General features: G+C 40.1%; 1 protein-coding gene across 3 annotated transcripts in view; it reads left to right on the top strand.

The window, feature by feature from the left end:
• TAF4B (TATA-box binding protein associated factor 4b) overlaps positions 1–14,799 on the top strand; it is a 158,900-nt gene that overhangs the window by 130,976 nt on the left and 13,125 nt on the right. For 2 of the 3 annotated variants that reach the window (XM_075826320.1, XM_075826322.1), the window contains exon 14: positions 6,226–6,333. In XM_075826320.1, coding sequence (XP_075682435.1) covers positions 6,226–6,333 — 108 coding nt within the window. Of the gene's footprint in view, positions 1–6,225; positions 6,343–14,799 lie in introns of all 3 variants that reach the window. The other variant, XM_075826319.1, reaches the window with a different exon arrangement.

Raw genomic sequence — 14,799 nt, 5'->3', positions numbered from 1 at the left:
ATGACTAATTCATTGATCCCCATCTCTGCCATGGTAGGTCCCTGCTGGAGCAGAGAAGCTCTGGAAAAGTTGGAAGCTTTCTCTTGGCAATTAGGTCAGAGTGTATTTTGCTGCCGCTGCTGCATACCATTTATATAGGCCTACAGGAAGGACAGAAGCCGCTTGAGGCAAGGAGAACATTTCAAACGAGACGCCGTCGAGGGAAGCACGACACGGTCTCTCTCTTTGCCGCATTGATTTAAGTTCTCCTCAGACCACATGTGCATATTATATTTGGGTTGATCAGGTCTGTTAGTGGTATTTCTAAAGAATAGCAATATTAAAATAAGAGGGGAAGCACTTTTTACATGCAGCATCTGGGACTGTACAATAGGCTACATTTTTCTAGGGTAATTGTTCGTTTTGTAAATCTGATACTGCTTATAATTCTTTGGCTGGGAGGTGGTACTGGGATTTCGTTTTAAATGGAAAATGCCTCGGGCTTTTAATTTTCTGAGCCCAGCAGTTTTCAGCTCTGAGATGGAGCCCTTGTTTTCACTCAGTTCATGTTTAGCTGCAGGGGTTTTAGTTTATAGCTTAGGCTGGTTAAGCTTTTGCTCCCAGAGGCCTCTGCATAGCAACTGTACAAATCAACAAATACGTTCATTTATGTCTGTAGCCTTTCACTCGGTAGCTATTTTTTTTTTAACATTTCCCAATATCCATTTCCTGACTTTTCTAGCCTGAGAGAAAAAGAGCTGCGCTAATTAGAGCTTATTTTAATTGAGCCTTAATATTGGCGCTCGCTGCAATTGGCCCAGAGGTACTGGGAACAGAATGAAATGAAAGCACCTTGGGCTTCGGAGAGTTAGGTGTGTGTGCGATATACATTTTTTTTTTTTCACTTGACCTACAGTTTCATTTTCCTGCTGAATAAATAATCAAGCCTGTTCACATTTCTGATTAAGGATCTGACAGTAGACGATAATAAAGACAATTGAGGTGTGAGACGTGTGATATGGAGCTGAAGGAATTGGTTTCTATAGTTACAAGACTGATTTCATGCAATTTGAGGATCTTTGTTCCAAATGACTCAGATACTAAGAACATTTTTTTTCTCCCCCTCCTCCTAACTGCGCTTCCTGAACGATGAAATTTGTTGCTGCTGAACACTTCTATGCTTTGCTCCAAGGTGTCAGCAGCAGGTTGTTTATGAATGTTTTAAAGAACTTTATTATTGCTATTAATGTAGAAGTTAAGGCAGAACAAGCAGAAATCCCAGCGAGAACCTATCCCTGGCTAGATCAGTTTTTTCTTCCTGAGTTTTCATCTTTTGTGTGATGTGACCTTATAGGCACTGGTTATTAAAACCAGATATGTAGAAGAAAGGTTATTGCAACCCTAACATCGCTAACACATACTGTGCATATTCCACCACAAGAAGGTCAGATGTTTTGTAACTACTATATGCTCAAGTCAAGACTTCGGATTTTGATTCATGCCAGTGTTTCTCCAACTTTGAACATAATTTTGTTTTTAAATCCATTTTGTTGATTTATTTCATTTTTCGGGTTTGTAGGAAGTTGAAGCTACTCAACTTTCCTTCACACAATCCTAGAGGTGAATGATAAAAAAAGAATATGAATGAGAGAAATGAAAATGCGGCACTCACCCGTTTGCAAATCTTCTTAACTTTATTGTGTCACCTTGGCGAGGGTAAAAGCATTACAGGGAGGACAGCTAGTTGTAGGTTACAGCCTGTTTCGCGCCGGCGATCTCCATGCATCTATCTGCCTGTTCCATGCTGTGAGGATTGAGAGTGGTGCCGACTTCCCTCTACTGTGCCTAAAAAAATAATAATTCTGGCTACCTGCACCTTTCATTATGAGGAGCTTACGGCATACACATTTTTTTTATTTTTTAGAACAAATAAATAATCGCCACCTAGCGACAGCTGCATACAGGCAGAATTGCATCATTCAACTTACCGGCTGTGTGACGGGAAGCAGGGGCATTTGTAGCTCTGACCAGATCAGAACTTCAAGCCTTATAAAGATAAACCGTATTATTAAAATAATGTACACACACCTCCTATCTACGGGAGACTATACTCAATTAACAGCCAACGAGGAGGTGTTTCAACTATGGTCAGCCCCATCAAGTACTCCAGTCCGCCTTAGACCTATTTACTCACTCATGGGTTCAAAGTCCTTATTTCTTAAAACGTCTCCATTCCTGGCATGGGAAAAGGAATTGAAACAGGTCTTTGAAACATCCCAGTGGAAATTCTCTTTGAAATTCATCACTACTACTTTTACATGCGTCTCGCATTACGAGTCTGCTATCAAGACGGTACTGCGTTGGTATTATACGCCTGATAGGTTGAGCCATATATATCCTAATTCTTCCAATCTATGTTGGAGAGGATGTGGACATAGGGGCACACTGCTTCATATATTGTGGGCATGTCCTTATCTTCAGTCCTTGTGGGCCTCGATATTCAGAACTATTTCCCGAATATGTAAAACTAATTTGCACACATCACCGTCTCTGGCACTCCTTTTACTGGGTCTTGAGGAGATACCAAGAGAGTTTAGGGTGCTGGTTGCTCATTTTTTATTAGCTACCAAATTAGCAATAACCAGATACTGGAGGAGTACAACCATTCCGTCCATTGATGAGATTCATACTATGCTGAATGTTACGTGTGCTTATGAAAAAATGATAGCATATAAAACTCACAGATTCACAAGATTCACAGAGGAATGGAGGGGGTGGTTGCTTCTTCCTCAGAACTGTATATTTCCATGATGCTTAGGGGTTGCCTGGGAAGCTATAGGCCCAAGAGTTAAATATGTAATTACTCTATCTTAAGCATAATTTTTTGATGCAGTTGTTTGTTTTGATAAACTTTATGTGATGATGAGTATGTTATTCTTGTCCTTGCAATGCATAATTTGTACTGAAAAATTTTTCAATAAAAAACAGTGTTGATTAAAATAATGTACACAGATATTTTGGTCCTAACAACTAAATACTGTAGAAAGTTGGATATAGACTTTAAAAGAATGAACCTCCGTTAAAATTTCTAGGATTCCCTTTAAAAAATAATTGGAGCTTTACTAGTGGATGTTCTTCCGAGTCTCCGGGGGCCTTCTTAGATAGGTATGTGCCAGTTGCAGTTAGGGACTTTGAGATTTTCCTCCAGTTCACCTGAAGATTCCATATTACACTTCCCTATTACGCTTTCCCACCATCGTTATCATCTTCTTTTTATTTGCTTACATTTTATTGGCCTAATTCATGGAATAGCGAAGGATCTATAACATGGGCCAGGCAACCTTATCGACGTGGAGAATCTACGGTTTGAAACTTGGGAGCGTCTTGAGATCTACTTGGCACCCAGTTGTGATAGGACCATGGAGGAAATAATGTGTATCAGGGGCGTTGCTAGGGTCTTAAACAAACTGTCCATAGATGGATATTTTTAAATTACATTAAGCACTACAGAATATACAGGAGAATACAGCACTGATCAGATACAGTCACAGGCAAAATACACAATAATTACATCCAGTGACTCTCAATCTTCTCCGATAGTAGTTTTTGTCTTTCTTCATCTTCTCCATTTGGCCCAGACCACTATGAACGCTTCTTGCAGCCAAGACTCGTATCTGCAGAGTTTGCGTTCCCGATATCTTTGATTGCTAACACTCCTCCCCACCTTCTCACCACACTCCCCATCCTGCTGCTACCCCTATTGCTGTACCTGATGTGCTGCCCAGTGCCCCCAAATACTGTACTTCAGAGATAATAGTGACATATCTATAGTCACACCCCAAAACAAGCATTGCCATACAGATAGTGCCCCAAAAATAATAGTGCAACAGACATTTCCCCCAAAATTAATTGTGAACACTGTTCCTCTGACAGTAATTAATGCCACACACAGTCCACCTAACAATGGTGCCAAAATGGTTTTAGCACCCCAACAATAACCCTCCCAACTGTAATAGTGCCACACAGTACCAACCAAAAATAAATGTGCTCAGCAGATATATTCCTCAATCAGTAAGTGTCTCCAACAGTAAGTGCCCCTATAGTGTTCCCAAAAATAGTTGTGCCAACCAGAGTGCACCCAACAGTAATAGTGCCAACAGTCTCCACCAAAATAACTATCAAATATAGTGCTCCCAATATTTATAGTGCCCACCAAAATTATTGTGCCAAAACAGAGGTCCCCCCATAGTTCCCTCAAAAGCCTAACCCTGCTCATACTCCTTCTCCTGCTTCCTGACTAGCTCCTGCAGTTTCTTTACCTCCAGCTCTGCGTTCACCACCATCCTGTCCGTTGCAGCGGGAGTGCCCACTTTGGTTCTGCACTTGACCTCTGCATTTGACCTCCGCCATGGCACAGCCCGCCAACTCCCAAACTTAGACCAGCGACACAGTGTGGGATGTCCAGCTCCAAGTTCAGTAAGTGAGGAACGCCGATGCTGCGGCATTTGTGTTCAGGCTACAACCTCCTCTGCTCAGAGCAGATGCAGCCTGAGTGGTGTGGAGCTACGCTGCCGTTTTCAACTTAACTTCGTCCTGAGGACGCAGATAAAGTTGACAGTGGTGTTTGGGGGACCGGTTGGTGATTGACCTGACATCTATATGATGTGATTTTTATATAATCTCTTACAACAATTACCTCTTCAGGATATAGCTTGTGTTCTTCGCAATATGATTACCTTTTTTATACTAGTGTAAACAACACTTAGTTTTTCTTCATAATATCAGCCTGCTTCAAATATGTGATTTCTTGAGCTGTACTATTTAGCTATTAATATAATAAAACTCTGATTTGCCTAAAAAAATTAAAATGGAAGCTTACATATTTATTCTTGCCTTATTAGCTATGTTATTTCTAGTAACAAAACAAGGGATAGCTGAATCCTGTCAAATATCCTATGTAGACCACTCTGTCAGTTTTTCATAGCCCATATATAAAGAAAGTACCACAGTTATCCTGAACAAAAACTGGTCAAAACTCTTTAAAATTTGTTCACCCATGACATCTTATGCACATGGCATCGCCCCATCCCAATTTATCATCACTTATCTCTCCATGATCCATGTGGAATAGCAATAAGCCATTTGTCTGAATACTTCAATGGCCCCTATCATCTCCAAATCACAAAGTCCTGTGTTAGTTGGCCCCAAACTCCTTTCTTCTTTCTTTTGCTGACACAGTCCACCATCTTCCCACATTCTTTACTTTCCATCATGTTTCTCTTTTTCTACTTACGGTCTTCCCTTCTAGTGTTTGCGCATAATCAAATATATTCAGAATTATTAAACTACTAACCTTCTCTAATAACCAAATTGTTCAATCCCTATTAAATGTAACTGTGAAGGCAGTACTGTTAGAATTTTGATTTAATTTCCAAGGTTTAATCATGTTCTTATAATATACAGTATATCGATCAACACACTAATCTGCCCGGTTTAAGGGCAGCATAGTATGGAGAGCGCTCCGCTGCACTATTGGCCCAAACGGCACAAAAAAAATATTCTGCCGTTTGGCTAATAGCAGCTAAAAAATGAATACAGCGGACTCATAGTTATTCATGAGGGGAGAGCTCATCCCGACTCCCCCCCCAACCCACTCCACAGTGCCTTATGGACTGTCATGTATCTGGCTGTATACACGGCAGCCATTAATCATTGCTGACAGTGATGGGAGGAAGTGTAGGGAGCTTATGAATAAGGCGGATATAACTATGAGCCCACTGTATTCTTTGCTTGCTGCTATTCGCCAAACTGCACAATGTTTTGTTGTGCCATTTGGGCTAATAGTGCAACGGACAGTTCTCCATTCTTTGCAGCCCATAAACTACTTCTTCTATTTTGTGGTTTATAATGTTATCAAGAATACCACATACTTGTTTGAAAATAACTGAAAACAATACATGAAGAGTCAAATCTATGAACTTTTCTGGTCATATATGAGACCGCATAATTTCACTGTACCTAAACCATAGTTCACACTTCTAGTAAAAGCAATGTGGGATGAGCATTCATTTCCATTTTATGCACTGAATTATGATTTAGGTTGTTGAAATGAATGGCTACAATCCAGTATATAAATTACACATCATTGACCTGGTAAATATCTGCTGATTTTTACAAATAAAGTAACAAAGAGCAGAAAATCATAATTGCCATCTGTGTAATAATGTTAAATATCTTGTTTCTCAGATGCAGCAGCTGGAACTGGAGCAAATACAATACCGAGAGGCAAATCTTACAGCACTGGCTGCAATTGGGCCAAGAAGAAAAAGACCCCTGGATGCAAGCATACAAAATGTAATGGAGGTATCAATAGATAATGATGCTAGCGTTGTTGGAATAGGATTACTTTCTCTTTTCATGCCTTGTGTTATTATTCGAAATATAGCATCAGGGATGAAAAATAGATTTATCGAAACACATGTAGGCATACTTGTAGGCCACAAAAGCCAAATTACTGCATCCGCTTTCTTTGGACATATGGACCGGTTCACATTCCCTAGTGGTTATACATAGCTTTTTGTATGGTTGAGGGAAAAAAAGGAGTTTAGAAACAGAAAATATTTTTAAATGTCTCTGTTCTAGGCTTGTTTTTTAGTAGTTTCAGCCAGATGGAAGCAATTACTATGTCATAATCAATGTCAGCAATGTAGCTTGGGTATAATTTTGAGCCTTATGTATACCAGGAGAGCCCTGGTATACAACCATGTGCAACAAGGTTTTCGGAGTCAAACCAATGTGCTTTAAGAGATATGGGGATAGTAATGATCCATAGAGCCTACTATTCAGTTCTTTGGGACTTACGGAAACCGCGTAGATCAGCGAGCCTATGCTGTTCTCTTCTTCATGGTCGGAAATCAGCCGGAACACAGAGGTAGAACGGGGTTTAGAGGGCCACGTTCTAGAGATAGGTGCGGGTCCCAGTGGTGAGACCTGCATCTATCGGACATTTATGACCTGTCCTGTGGAAATATCATTTATGTCCTTGATGAAAAAATTTTTTTTAGTCACCTGACTTCACTTCATGCTTTTAGGACAGGTCCTATCCTATGTCTACAGTACAGCTAAATTTCTACATTTAGGCCTCAGGTAAGTTTCTAAATTTTAAGTCCGGAGCAGGAGGGGGGAAGATGGAGCCAAGTATTGAGTATGCGGCGGTCTGAGTGAGGAGGTTAGTGTGTGCCGACTCGGAAGTGGACCAGTTCAGTCACCTGTCCTCACGTCAGGTGACTGGACTAGTCCACTACCGGGCCGCCACACACCGGCCTCACTCAGACTGCCGCCATACTTGACCTGAAGGGTCATCGGCAGGGAGAGATTCAGGGTAATAATTGGGGCATAAGGAAAATAAAGCTTTATTTTAGACCACTTTACCCTTAAACCCAAAAATGAACGAAATTTCTCCATCAGGTTGTGAAGTAGCAAAGCCATCTGCATATAAGGAGACCTTTTTGATTAGAATACCTCTAGTGAGTCCACTGATTGTTTGCGATTGGTGAATTGCCAACGCTGTGTTCAAACGCGAGGGTGAACTGAAGTGGAAAAAGAGGGCAACTCTGCCATGTACCTCTCCCCATAGTAAAGGGCTCATTTGTTCCACTTTTTTGTTCCCCTCTAGGGGAATCATACAGAAGGCAAAGCCATTTCCTATAGGAGTGGCAAAAGTTGATACAAGATAGAAGCTCCCATATGTATTGCCATTTGACAAAGGCCTTAATGTGTGTCAAGGGAGAGTACAAACCCACGAGGAGGCTTACCCAGAGCTACAGCTATATTCAAGTGGAGACACTGATAATATCAGTCGCCTTCCCTGGCATTAGGCTAATCTGATCCTGGGGGACAGGAGAGAGAATAACCTTCAGCTAATCTCCTACATTTTTAGCTCAGACAATAAGGACAGCCTACATAAAATTGGGTAATAAACCGCTGTCCAAAGCAGCCTCAAAAAGTTCCCGTACACAAAGGACTAAAGGAACACAGCCTTATACCAGTCACCTCTATCTCTTCATCCGTGAGTGGGGCATTTAGGGATAAGTCCTAAAATCTATCATCTCCACTGTTGTGGGGCAAAAAAATAAATAAATAAGAGTTGGGTGCTAGATGTGATGCAGTACATGCAGAGTTTTATACACCGATCAGCCATAACATTAAAACCACCTGCCTAATATTGGTTGACCCTAAGGGTATGTTCACACGCTGAGTCAAAAACGTCTGAAAATACGGAGCTGTTTTCAAGGGAAAACCGCTTCTGATTTTCAGACGTTTTTGAAGCCAATCGCGATTTTCGCTGCGTCTTTACGCCCGTTTTTGGAGCTGTTTTCAACAGTCTATGAAAAACGGCTCCAAAAACATCTCAAGAAGTGACCTGCACTTCTTTTTCGCGGCCGTTTTTCAAAACGTCCGCATAAAAAAATGGCCTGTCGGAACAGAACGCCGTTTTTCTCATTGAAATCAATGGGCAAATGTTTGGAGGCGTTCTGCTTCCGATTTTTCAGCTGTTTTTGGGGCGTTTACGGCATGAACATATCCTAACACTTCTCCATCAAGGTATGTATTCCACAAGACCTCTGAAGGTGTCCTGTGGTATCTGGCACCAATACTTTAGCAGCAGATCCTTTAAGTCTTCTAACTTCTTGGCACATAATCACGTACATGCAGGGCGTGGAAAGGCAGCTATTCGCACATTCTGCAGTGCCTGTACGTAATTAGCCTGTCTTGTAAACGCTGTACACAAAAACACACAAATTCAACGACAAGAATACTTTTTTTTTTCCCCATTCCCCCCACCAACAAATAAAATAAAGTTAATCAATAAGTCCCATATAATCCAAAATGGTATCAATGAAAACTTCATCTCGTCCCGCAAAAAAACAAGCTCACATATGGCTACATTGACGAAAAAATAAAGTTACGTCTCTTGGAATGCGGCGATGCAAAATCAAACTTTTGTTTGTGTTTTAATTGTGCAAAAGTAGCAAAACATAAAAAACCTATACACGTTTGGTATCGCCATAATCGTACTGACACATAGATTAAAGTTAACATGTTGTTTATACCACGTAGTCAACTGCGTCAATTTGAAATCCAAAAAACAATGCTGGAATAGCGGAATGCTTTTCAATTCCTTCCCAAATTTTTTTTTATAAAAGTTATTCAATATAATATATACACCCAAAAATAGTGCAATTGAAAAATACAACTTGTCCTGCAAAAAACAAGCCCTCATACGGCTATGTCGACATAAAAAAGTTATGACTCCTGGAAGGCGGTGAGAAAAGGACAAGGACTATTTTGGCCTTAATGACCAAGCATTTGTTTTTGTTTTTACGGGGTTAAGTTGTGAGATGGGGCATTCATGGATCAGACTTGTTTTTCCAGCACATCCCACAGATGCTCAATCTAATTGAGATCTGGGGAATTTGGAGGCCAAGACAACACCTTAAATTTTTGTTATGTTTCTCAAACCATTCCTGAACAATTTTTGCAGTGTGGCAGAGCGCATTATCCTGCTGAAAGCGGCCACTGCCATCAGGCAATGCTGCTGGTTGTTCTTTCTTGGACCACTTTTAGTAGGTATGAACCAATGCATAACGGGAACATCCCACACCACCAGCTGTTTTGGAGATGCTCTGACCCAGTCATCACAATTTGGCCCTTGTCAAAGTTGCTCAGCCCAGTTTTCCTGCTATAACACATTAACATTAAGAACTGATTGTTTAATTGCTGCCTTATATATTCCACACATTTACGGGTGCCATCGTAACGAGATAATCAATGTTATTCACTTCACCTGTCAGTGGTACTAATGTTAAAGGAGTATTCCCAAGATCACATTGGTGGCTCAGCTTGTATTCTGCCTAAAAGCATTTGTTTTTGCAAATAAACACATTTTTTTAAAAATCCACCATTCCTAACTTCTATCCCCTAAATATGCTATCCCAATTCTTTGCTTACCTTCCATTGCTACTGGACACGACCTCCAGTTCTTTGCTTGGCGGTGGAGCATGTGCTTTTCCTTTCCTTTTTTTCTTCTATTCACTCGTCGTCTCTCTCTGACCACAGGCGGGTTCCCTGCACAGTTTCCCTATCTTCAGTACAGGGCAAGAATATGCAGAAGACCTCTGTTCCCTCCTCGCTTTGTATGTATCTCTAGCTCAGTTTCCGCCGCTCAGTAAGTGCTACTCTGCAAGCACCGCTGTACAGAAGACGACCCACTTGAACCACCAATGAAACTTTTAGTGGAATCACAAGGTCGGCAGCATACAGTCTTGGATTTGGAGAGGTGCCTGCAGCCCGGTAGAGGCGCAGGGCACTTCTGGGAAATGTAGTTCCCATTTAGAGAAGGACAGCTTTGTGAAAAGAGATGCAAAAATGGGAGATCAGGGATCAAAATACATAGAAGGAAAGCTCAAAGTAAGTTGAATTGTGTTTGGTCCCGGAAATGTGGCCGGCATACGGTCCGTATATCACGGACCAAACACGGTCCTGTGCATGAGGCCTTTGTAAATACATTATATTACTAAGTTAATTTGGTGTAAACCGTTTAATAGAGTTCAAATGTCAATATTTATGCAGATATGTTTCATCAACACCAAAAAGAGAAACCAGAGTAATACAGATACATAAAAATCTTTATTCAATATCAACATTTAAACAAATAATGGAGACATAAATATGGGAATACACAACCACAGAATGGTGCTCAACGGTCAGTATACATTGCAGTCATTTACAGTATATAATGCTATATACATTTTAGACAAAAATACTATTGCCAAATGTAACTTGGTACTAATGCAAAGCACAACCTCACAAATATATAAAGTAAGTTATTTGACATTGCTAAAATAATAAGCAAAGAATAAAGATCAGGGCAATAAGTAGTGGCAAGTTGCCAACCAGTAGACACCACATCCCAAATAAATATATAGATATATACGTTTCTAGAATGTTTAGAGTTGTTGTAGTTTTCGCATGTTAGGTCCTTTAAACTCTGGTATCCTGGCTTCCATTTTTAAAGGATCAATGACGGATATGATCTGTTTGACTAATCTGTTTCTTTCCCTCATTGACTTTAGCATGTTTTTCTGGATAGAACACCACACTGTGCTCTGTTAGGGTATGTTCACATGGTTTATTTTCAGCTGTATTTGGGCCGTAAACGCTTTGAGAAACGGCTGAAAAAACGGAGGCTGAACGCCTCCAAACATCTGCCCATTGATTTCATTGGGAAAAAACATTTTTCATTGTGTCAATAGAAAAACGGCTCCAAAAACGTCCGAAAAACGGCTGAAAATCAGAGGCTGTTTTCCCTTGAAAACAGCTCCGTATTTTACATCCGTTTTGCGTGTAAACATACCCTAATTGGGACTATTAAAGGGAATGGGGAGTATACTATTATACAACATCTTTCATATATGTCCGGCTATGTTCACATTGTTTAAAGAGTGTGAGCAGAACCTTACTTGTTAGGTTACGTGATGGTGAAATTTCTTCATGACTAATTATTCTTGGCTTTTAAAAAATTAAAAAAAAAAAAAATGCGGTTTCCATTTAAGAAAAAGCAATGTGGATAGTCTTTCCTTGATTGATTTCTTATGTATCCGTCATTATGAAATCTACATAAAGGCAAACGTTCACTATAAAAGGAATAGCAAATGATTAAAATTGAACAAAAATTTAGTATTTTACCGTTCTTCCTGACGCCCTGTTCTCTCGAGAAATAAAAAGTAGTTTTTCAGTAGAGTGTTATGTTGGATAAAATACTGTCTGCTCTCTGAAATGTCAAGCAGAAGTATTTGATTATACTTTCACCTTTCTATAATTCTAAAGTTTGAAGGACATCACTCCTTGGTTGCTGCAACTCCCTTGGGGGTTGTTTCATTTATAATGTTGCCTCTGGCTTTCTGCTGCTTCCTGCGGATTTGACCTGGTTTTCAACCCTTCGCTGGCAGCTGTGCTGCATTACTATAATTTCCCTCAGATCACACAAGGTTGTCATATAAAAGGTCCGACCTTGTGGCATTGTGTCTGAAGGGACAAGGAAGCTCTCTTATTCTATGACCTGTAGTTGGTAGTCATTTTAAGTACAATACACTGGATTTACAGCATGAAGAAATAGAACTTAAAAAACATGAAATCTTCACGTATTCTATACGAAATGTGAAATATTTCCTCTTACTCCAAATTCCTACTGCAGCATCGTTTAGAAGTGAATTACTAAAAAGCTGAAATTCCTTTATGTACCCTCTGTAAATGACAAAGCCAGAAATCTGAGCAGAATTTTTTATTTGTTACCAAATAACTTGTCTGTTAAATAGATTTAAAATGTATTTTCATTGACACTCTTCTGGTAAGGAAGGGCAGAGGAATCATGCTTTTTTTATATTAAAATATAGAAATAATAACAGCAGTATGAATGACAGAAGTAATAAGATTAAATAAAACGTGGCAGCTTTCTTCCCGACATATTGTTACTCTTGTCCGCCACCTCTGTCTGGTATTGCTGCTCAGCTACTGTACATCCACGTGAATGGGGGTGAGCTGCAATAACACATACAGCCTATGAACAGTGGCACCGTTTCTGGATAAAAAAAAGCAGCCCCATTTTTCTAATCATTACAAAGTCTGTTAATTATTGCATTCCTTTATGACCAAATCTGGTCCAAGAGGTCTTTAGCCCCATAAAGACCGACCACCATCATTTGACGACGGGTGGTGTCCTTAGTCTACAGCGATGTCTTTTGGCATCCATGTAGAAAAAGATTATGGGCACTCCAGTGGGCGCTCATTCTCTAAGCAGGTTCTATATATAACTCCTTTACTTAGAGACGCTTGCTGAGTACAGCTGGGATTGAAGGAAACTCAGACTCTAGCTGTTTAACCCTTTGATTGCCGCAGTCCGCGACCACTGCATGATCAAACAGGACTCTACTTTTTAATCGCGTTACTGGAAACAGTGACGCGATTGTAGACTGGCGGAACCTTCTGCAGTCAGTCCTATAAGGAGGGACCTAGAAAGGACCCCAGGGCTGTCTGTTCAGTATGCCTGCTGTGTTGCCCTAATAGCAGCCTGTGTCAAAACGACGTAGTGTAAAGTATTAGCATTCAAGAGTATGCTAATACATTTATAAGTTTAAAAAAAAGAGTCGTTTAAAAAGTTATCTCTTCATGGGATTAAATTTTTTTTTAACAAAACAAAATATACAAAAATGTCCAAAATACATTACATAAAAACCTACACATATTCGGTATCTACACGACCATAATAATCTGAAGAATTTAACGTGAAACTTGAGCGGGACAAAAAAAAAAAAAGACAAAAATAGATTTTTCCTATTTTCACACTGCAAAAATAAATGACATAATTTGCAAAGTAAATTTTATGTACCCTCCCAATTTGTGCAGGGAAAAAATAAAGGTTCTCCTACATAAAACAAGGCCTCATATATGGAAGCCACGTCAATGAAAAATTGGATCTGGGCATTAAAGGGAATGTGTTGCCAGCAAAACATGTTTTTTTTTTTAGTTAAACAATTAGTGTGTAGGTGATTAAACATTGTTCTAATTTTTTTTTTTTTTTTTTTTTTTCACGAGTCAGAAAATATTATAAATTGGATTCTAATTTATAATATTTTCCATTGCTGGTCACTAGATGGAGCCATTCCCAAAATTGCAGCATTGCATGTGGTAAAGCAACCACATTGCTTTATGCTGCAAAATTGGGTAAAAATCCCTCGCTCTAGTGAGCTCTCAGAATCCCCCCTCCTTTATCCTGGCTAGTGCCGGGAGAAACGAGGGGTTTGAACGGTCTAACCTCCTACACTGTGTGTCGCCATTTTTTGCGCTAACACACAGTGTAGTAGGTTTACATACAGTAGTAAACACACACTGAAACACAAACATACATAGAAATCCCTTACCTGCTCCAGTCGCCGCCGCTCCCTCCGGTCCATCCGCTCTGTCTGCTGCCGCTGCTCCATGTGCACAAGTCCAGAAGCCGCGACCGGAAGTAGTAATATTACTGTCCGGCCGCGACTTCCTGTCCACAGGAAAATGGCGCCGGACGGCGCGCATTTCAAATTGAACTGTGTGGGAGCGGCGCATGCGCCGTTCCCACACAGCGGCGTACATGATAGTGGATGGAACGGGCCCCGTTCGCAGTCCCTATGGGACTGGAGCTGCCGTATTCCATGTCTGTATGTGTCGTTAATCGACACATACAGAAATGGAAAAAGAAATGGCAGCCCCCATAGGGAAGAAAAAGTGTAAAAATAAAAAAAAGTAACACACAAACACACAAATTAATCCAAACGTTTTTAATAAAGCAATAACATCTTTAAAATATTTTAAAAAAAATTGTGGTGACACTGTTCCTTTAAGGGGTTAAAAAAGAATCATCTGTTCGTTTTGTCATGTGTAAATAGTCTTGCACTTACATTGCACTCCATGCTGTAAACTTAGGGCATTTCACATCCAACACAAACCACACACCCCAGATTCACCAAATGCTGCAACCACATTCAATAGGTAGCCAAACACCTGATACAGGTTTTAAACCTTCAACACACTAGCAATGCATAGGCGAAATTCACATTTAGCCATAGAGGTGCCACACAAAACTTCAAAAAAAACACAGCATGTTTGTTTTTTTTTTTTGAACATTAATACCGCACCTTTGTAAATGTACATAGCAAATACAAAGCCCCTGCAATCAGGAAAGAAGACGGAAGTAGATTAACGCTTCTGTTTCCTATTTTACAT

The sequence above is a fragment of the Rhinoderma darwinii genome, chromosome 5 (assembly GCF_050947455.1).
Source record: "Rhinoderma darwinii isolate aRhiDar2 chromosome 5, aRhiDar2.hap1, whole genome shotgun sequence".
Lineage (NCBI taxonomy): Eukaryota > Metazoa > Chordata > Amphibia > Anura > Rhinodermatidae > Rhinoderma > Rhinoderma darwinii.
The sequence above is the reverse complement of the archived record's forward strand: the minus strand, read 5'-3'. Positions and strand labels throughout refer to the sequence as shown.